Genomic DNA, 8,001 nt, shown 5'->3' with positions numbered 1-8,001 from the left:
CACACACACACAGGTACACACATACACACACACAGGTACACACATACACATACACAGGTACGCACATACACACACACACAGGTACACACATACACATACACACAGGTACACACATACACACACACAGGTACACACATACACACACACAGGTACACACATACACACACACAGGTACACACATACACACACACACAGCTACACACACACAGGTACACACATACACACACACAGGTACACACATACACACACAGGTACACACATACACACACACACAGGTACACACATACACACACACAGGTACACACACACCTCAGTTTTTATTAAGTTGATATCAAATTCTAATTGTGCCGAAGGGCTCCAAGTCCCCATGTAAAGAACGACACTCCAGAGCAGTGGAGATTAACAGAGATTAGATGTGCAACTGGATCATATAACTAGAAGGGTTTCTCTTCTCTTCTGGCTGTTGTTGCGGCAGGCAGGCAGTTGGGAGGACAGCCACAGGGCTTGGCGTCTGTCTGTCTGCGTGAGAGAGAGCTAAGGATTTGAGTAACAGCCCTCTTTCCTTTTGACTGCCACATGGCTGCTGTTACTATGTCATCGTTTACAGCTCTATCACAGTGTGGTTAACAAATGTGCTATGTTTTTTTTTGTCCTATCTGTCTCGTCATAAGTATAGTTTTTGAGAGCGTCTCTGTTATATATTTCCTGTCTTGTTATGAAATACTTGTGCCAGCCAAGAGTCTGGGCCAGGAGATCCTTGCCAACATTCTGACTAAACTTAACTTCATTATCCCCCCCCCCACACACACACAAAAAAAACAGCATGGAGGAGAGCCAACCTGACAGGAAAGTAACACAAATCAAGTCAGAAAACGTAGAGTTTTATCAACTGCAAGGTAATGTCACTTAAATGTGGATCATGTGAAGCTTAGAAGATACGGATCGTAACATGAAGGAAATTAGGGCTATTTAATAAAGCCTAAATGGACGTATTCTTCACTCAGCATCAGCAACTAACTGACACAACTGTCTGAGCATAAACTGATTTTCCACGTCTGGCTCCGGCTTCAACACTGAACCTCCTGGGGAAGGGGTTCTACCTGGAACCAATAGGTTTCTACCTGGAACCAAAATGGGTTTTTAAAACAGTTCCCTATGTAGACAGCCGAAGAATCGTTTTAGGTTCTAGATAGCACCTTTTTTTCTAAGAGTGTAAATGGTATCAGTTTTTGGTTCCAGAGAGAACCCTTTTTGGTTCCACATAGAACCATTTTGGGTTTTGTAGTACCCTCGGTGGAAAGGGACCTACATGGAACCCAAAAGGGTTCTACCTAAAACCAAAAAGGGTTCCTCAAAGGGTTCTCCTGTGGGGACAGCAGAAGAATCGTTTTATGTTCTCGATAGCACCTTTTTTTCCTAAGAGTCTAGGGACTAATTCTGAATGATTTGACACTATACACAATGTTCATAAATACACAATGCACAATAATTCACCATTGACACAATAAAATCTACAATATTTTTGGGGAACGATACAGAAGGTCCATAGAAAGGTCTCGTACCTCCTCTACCCACCTCTCTCTCATTCCTTCTCCCGTTTCTCTCCCTACCTGCAGTATGTTTCCATTTTCTGTCTTATTCTCTCCGCACCCCTCAGGAAAGTTATTTCACGACCATTCCACGTTCCCTTTCTGTTTGACATTAGTTCCAGCGGATACTCTTTCTGAAATAAAAACTAAAAACACGTGTTTAGAACTGTCAGAGGACAAAATTCTGACATTCGCCACAGATTTTCACTACGCCTTGACAAATATTCACATCAAACTCAAACAGGGTGTGAGAAGTGATGGAGTTCAAAGGGAATCTACAATAGATGACAGCTCTCTTAACCAATTATGTGTATTACAGGCAGCATGCTGGCAAACCTTCCCCACAGAGAGTAGGCAGGACGAACACAGGCAGGCAGAGATCAACAGATAACAGAAATAAAGTGTGGGATAAAGAGTTGACATATGACAGAGAGAAGAAAGGTCTCTCTCTCTCTCTCTCTCTCTCTCTCTCTCATCACAATGAATGAGCTCCTTGGCTTTAAGGGAATCTCCCGTTAATAAACATGGACTACTTTGTCCTCCAGTAGATAGCCAAGGCCTCCTGAGAAAGCTTTTATGAGGCTCTTAGAGCTGATTAGCACTGTAATGTTTATACACCGCTGTCTGCTTGCCAACCCTGTTGCCCAGGGAGCACTTTGGGGAGCTCTAATCAATAGCATAAGGAATTGCCTCAAACAGAAAGAACCCCCTAATCAGAGGTAATGTATTAACCCCTTAGTGAACAATGAAGGAAGACAAAGGGAAAGAGCATTGCTTTAAAGGCAATGTAAGTTCAAAGGTAAGAATGGGGAACAGAAGCAAAGAAGCGTATCTCTACTGAGGGTACACCAGCTAAATACAGTACAGACAGAGCGTCTACTTGTTTGTGAACATATTTGCGAACACATGCCAATTAGCCCAAACTAGAATTTAAACTATGCAGTCGAGACGTTTACAAGTCTGTGTGAGTGGTATGGTGGAAATGATCATCAGGGACACCATTCTTTATGATGAACGAGCTGGAGCGGCTCCAACCAACTTAGTGCACTATAGTAAACCATTGTCAACAGAACCCAAGGTATTGACACATGATCAGCAGCATTGTGGATGAGGGTTGACAACAGAATTTGGTGTTCCACAGCACGACTCATACTCCAGCTCTGACACTGGCTGTAATTGCTTTTTTGGTTTTTTATTGATTTGCCGTTCACCGTACACCGTGCACCGTGAACGTTACCCTGCTCTGGCTTTTTAACTTGAGTCTGCGGCAAACATTCAAAGAGGGTTTGGAAGGGGATCACAGCTTCAAACCTGCGGCCAATCACCAATTACAGCTTCTGTTATTATTTCTAACCTGACAAGGCCCAGGGGGTTGGGCGGTCCAATCCAGTTCAGAACTCAAGTTGCTAATTGATTCGATAAATTGACAAGACATTTTTTGATTACGAGTGGACTCTTGAATGAGACATTACCCTTCGTGTCACACAACTGTGAGAAGCAGCGCTACGGACTGAGGTACAAGGCTGAGGGAAGGATAAGGACACACAGCAGGTCAACATCGATACCTCTCAGGAGGTCTGAGATAAGTGACTTGTGTCTCCTTAATAGACTTTAACACTCAAGATTGTGGGTAGTTCATCTTCCTGGCAAAAGACAAGGCCTATTGCACTGGGCATTGATCGCCTGATGCTGAGGTCGTTTGTGTGGAGGTGAGAGCTGGGCCGTTATAATACGTAGCCTCAGTCACAGACACGGTTTGTTAAACAGGGGAAAAGGAATCCTTTCACTGTTCGTCTACACCCGTTGTTATGAAGCATGTGACAAATATAATTTGATTGATTGAAGCAAAAGAGACAGAGAGCCTTTGAAAATGGCGTCATCTCCTGAGTGAAGCTTCATGGGCTCTGTCAGAACTAACACGCCACGTCCACATCGCACAAAGCCACACAGGCATCAGTATTCAGTGTCCATCGCAGCCCCTTGACCCCCCTCCACACAGCCCTGCCCCCTCCACACAGCCCTGCCCCCTCCACACACCCCTGCCACCCCCACCCCCCCACGCCCTCCACACAGCCTTGCCCCCTCCACACAGCCCTGCCCCCTCCACACCCCCCTGCCCCCTCCACACCCCCTGCCCCCTCCACACACCCCTGGCCCCTCCACACCCCCCTGCCCCCTCCACACAGCCCTGCCCCCTCCACACAGCCCTGCCCCCTCCACACAGCCCTGCCCCCTCCACACAGCCCTGCCCCCTCCACACAGCCTTGCCCCCTGCACACGCCCCTGGCCCCTCCACACCCCCCTGCCCCCTCCACACAGCCCTGCCCCCTCCACAACCCCCTGCCCCCTCCACACACCCCTGCCTCCCCCACCCCCCCACGCCCTCCACACAGCCCTGCCCCCTCCACACAGCCCTGCCCCCTCCACACCCCCCTGCCCCCTCCACACACCCCTGGCCCCTCCACACCCCCTGCCCCCTCCACACAGCCATGTCACCTCCACAACCCCCTGGCCCCTCCACACCCCCCCTGCTGTGGCACATTGTCCCTATGAATGTCTCCTCTGGCTGAGGTTCTGCAGTGGGTACTATGTTTGATACATTCAGGAAATAACGCTAAACTCACACAGACTGGACGGTTCTCTCTCTCTCACCAAGGTTAGCTGGATCTGTTCCAGAACGCTGCGCGGTTGTGACAACTTCAGGATTGTTAATTAACCACATTTTTACTCCTTTTTGACATTGTTGAAACATTTTAGCAGAGTGGTTTAGCAGACGGAACACAAGGTTAAGGTTGCCTGTTAAACCATTATGTAGTCGGTCAGGAGGAGAGAGGTGCTACCTGCAAATGTATTCAGTTAATTAGCCAATTCAACTAATTGAGTTCATGTGGAGCTGTCAGGACTCGCTTTGAGTGTTGAACTTGAAGGGAAGCACAAAAAAAAGTGAGACTATTTTTGTTAGGAAACAGTCATGGTGGTTTATGGTGCTTTAAATGCCAGTTAAGGGCCTAAGACCCTGTCAGAAAGGGATATTGTGGTGGCACAGTGGCGAACCCAGAGACTCTGGGTTCGCGCCCAGGCTCTGTCTCATCGCTAAGGTCGAAAGGTCGAAAAGACCATTCACGAAGGTCAAAAGCCACGCGTCCTCCGAAATACAACCCAACCAAGCCGCACTGCTTCAGGCTCTGTCTTAACCAGCCGCGTCTGTGGGGCGATGCATAATTGGCCTAGCGTCGCCCCACGGGTTAGGGAGGGTTTGGCCGGTAGGGATATCCTTGTCTCATCGCGTACCAGTGACTCCTGTGGCGGGCCGGGTGCAGTGCGCGCTAACCAGGTCGCCAGGTGCACGGTGTTTCCTCTGACACATTGGTGCGGGTGGCTTCCAGGTTAGGATGTGAGCTGTGTTAAGAAGCAGTGCGGCTTGGTTGGGTTGTGTATCGGAGGACGCGTGGCTTTCGACCTTCGTCTCTCCCGAGCCCGTAAGGGAGTTGTAGCAATGAGACAAGACTAACCATTGGATACCACAAAATTGGGGAGAAAAGGCGGTAAAATGAATTATTTAAAATTATATGAAAGAAAAAAAAAGAAAGGGATATTGTGCTCATTAAAGAGAAAAATGACAGAATCGTATGCATTCAGAGGTGGAAAGTAATGCAGTTGGACTTATGGATCCAGACCAGAGGAGGCTGGTGGGGAGCAGCTATAGGAAGACGGGCTCATTGTAATGGCTGGAATGGAATTTTAAAAATATCTATATTTTACCAGGCAAGTCAGTGAAGAACACATTCTTATTTTCAATGACGGCCTAGGAACAGTGGGTTAACTGCCTGTTCAGGGGCAGAACGACAGATTTGTACCTTGTCAGCTCGGGGATTTGAACTTGCAACCTTCAGGTTACTAGTCCAATGCTCTAACCACTAGGCTACCCTGCCGCCCCAATGGAATGGTATCAAACACATCAAACATGGATCCATTTATTCCATTACAACGGACCCATCCTCCTACAGCTCCTCACACCAGCCTCCTCTGATCCAGACTAATACATTGGGGAAATGGATGAAGACAAAAGGCAAATAATTGACTTCATGGGAAAACAACCTGAAAATCCTCCCACCTGACTGCAGCTCATCCTGTCTCCCACGATTCCCTTCGAACACTTAGGTCACTTAGGGAGTGACCGTTATTTATAATAATGGTTACCTGGAGAAAACCGGACCTCGCCGAAATGAAAATGGATTACCCTACCTTCAGCTAAATATATTTGACCTAAACCCTCCATGAACGCTTAAAAAAAAAAAAAAAAAAAGTGAGCCTCCCCTTTACCCAAAATAATAGTTAAGAGTCTCCTCTCCAGTCGGGCCTGAGTTAACTCTCCTCTCCAGTCGGGCCTGAGTTAACTCTCCTCTCCAGTCGGGCCTGAGTTAACTCTCCTCTCCAGTCAGGCCTGAGCTAATTGTCCCAGTTCTGCTTCAACTGGGACATCCACCGAGGTTAACATCCTTTTACTCCACTGTAAGCTCTGACAGTGAACACTCCGTGGAGGCCGCTGAGAGACAGTGATGACCAGACAGAGAACCAGATCCCCACAAAAGTGTTTCAAAACTACAGTTAATCTTAGTTCACTGAATGAGGACCGGTATTCTGTTCTCATCAGGGTTGAAAACTAGGATCTAACTCCAAGACGGTGTCCCCTCTGGAGAGGCACAGAGAAAGTTCAGCTCAACATTTATCAAAGTAGGCACTAACTCGCCGTGACATGGACAACATCATTACCAGGTTGGGTCAGTAGGGAAATGCCCTGAAAAGAAATGGGCTTATATAAAATATTTATGATGTGCCAGTTGATGTTGTAATCATTGTCTCAACATTTAGCTGTTGATTTAGCCTATAAAAAAACCCTGGCATCCTTTTATTTGAAAACCAATGTGTTTTATTCAGTCATCTTAAAGATTCTCTGAGTTGCAGTTAATTAATGGACTCCACAATTGTCTTTCTTTCTTCACAGACACATGTACACTGACTTATTTTCCTTACAGGGGTCAAAATGCTCACGACAAGCAGACTTTAATACGTTCTCTGAATAATGAGTTTCTTACACTAAATGATTTAGTGTTCTCAGTTACAGTAGGAGAGTTTGGTAGAATCAGGAAGTGATGAGGTGTTATGACCATATAGACTAGACCTAGATCATAGAGTCCATGAATCCAGACAATAACCTGACAGAGAACCTGAGGGTGGTTGAAACTGTGGACATTTTTAAGAGATCTTTAAAACACCTTTTTAGCTTTGCTTTTCCACAGCGTGCTTTTTAGTTGTTCAGTTTTTATTGTTATTCTCTTATGTTTGCTGTGTAGTAAATATTTAAGTTTTTATTTTCATTGTTTTTATTCATTTTTTTTCTCCTTCTTGTGAAGCACATTGCATTGCATTCCATGTCTGAAATCTGCTGTATAAATAAAGCTTGATTTAATGCCTTTCATGGTTGTTATAACGGAACAATACACAATATAACCGAAAGTATGTGGACACCTACTCGTCAAACATCGCATTCCAAAATCATGGGCATTAACATGGAGTTGGTCCCCCCTTTGCTGCTGTAACAGCCTCCACTCTTCTGGGAAGGCTTTCCACTAGATGTTGGAACATTGCTGCGGGGACTTGCTTCCATTCAGCCAGAAGAGCATTAGAGAGGTCGGGCACTGATGTTGGGTGATTAGGCCTGGCTCACAGTCGGTGTTCCAATTCATCCCAAAGGTGTTCGATGGGGTTGAGGTCAGGGCTCTCTGCAGGCCAGTCAAGTTCTCCCACACCGATATCAACATAATACTTCTGCATGGACCTCACTTTGTGCACAGGTGCATTGTAGCCTAGTGGTTAGAGCATTGGACTAGTAACTGAAAGGAGCTCTTTTACAGTGCTCATTTACAGCCCTCATTTACAGGGCTCATTCACAGAGCTCATTCACAGTGCTCATTCATAGTGCTCATTCACAGTGCTCAATCACAGTGCTCATTCACAGTGCCCATTCACAGAGCTCATTTACAGGGCTCATTTACAGGGCTCATTCACAGAGCTCATTTACAGGGCTCATTCACAGTGCCCATTCACAGAGCTCATTCACAGTGCCCATTCACAGAGCTCATTTACAGGGCTCATTTACAGGGCTCATTCACAGAGCTCATTTACAGGGCTCATTCACAGTGCCCATTCACAGAGCTCATTCACAGTGCTCATTCATAGTGCTCAATCACAGAGCTCATTTACAGGGCTCATTTACAGCCCTCATTCACAGTGCTCATTCACAGAGCTCATTTACAGGGCTCATTCACAGTGCCCATTCACAGAGCTCATTTACAGGGCTCATTCACAGTGCCCATTCACAGAGCTCATTCACAGTGCTCATTCATAGTGC

The 8,001-nt window shown here is 46.3% G+C and overlaps 1 protein-coding gene across 1 annotated transcript in view; it reads left to right on the top strand.

Annotated features, from left to right (window-relative positions):
- Positions 1-4,142, top strand: part of LOC135527650 (uncharacterized) — a 22,881-nt gene extending 18,739 nt beyond the window's left edge. The window contains exon 3 of the mRNA XM_064956133.1: positions 3,589-4,142. Coding sequence (XP_064812205.1) covers positions 3,589-4,142 — 554 coding nt within the window. The remainder of the gene's footprint in view (positions 1-3,588) is intronic.
- The last annotated feature ends 3,859 nt before the right edge of the window (positions 4,143-8,001 follow it).

The sequence above is a fragment of the Oncorhynchus masou genome, chromosome 33 (assembly GCF_036934945.1).
Source record: "Oncorhynchus masou masou isolate Uvic2021 chromosome 33, UVic_Omas_1.1, whole genome shotgun sequence".
Lineage (NCBI taxonomy): Eukaryota > Metazoa > Chordata > Actinopteri > Salmoniformes > Salmonidae > Oncorhynchus > Oncorhynchus masou.
The sequence above is the reverse complement of the archived record's forward strand: the minus strand, read 5'-3'. Positions and strand labels throughout refer to the sequence as shown.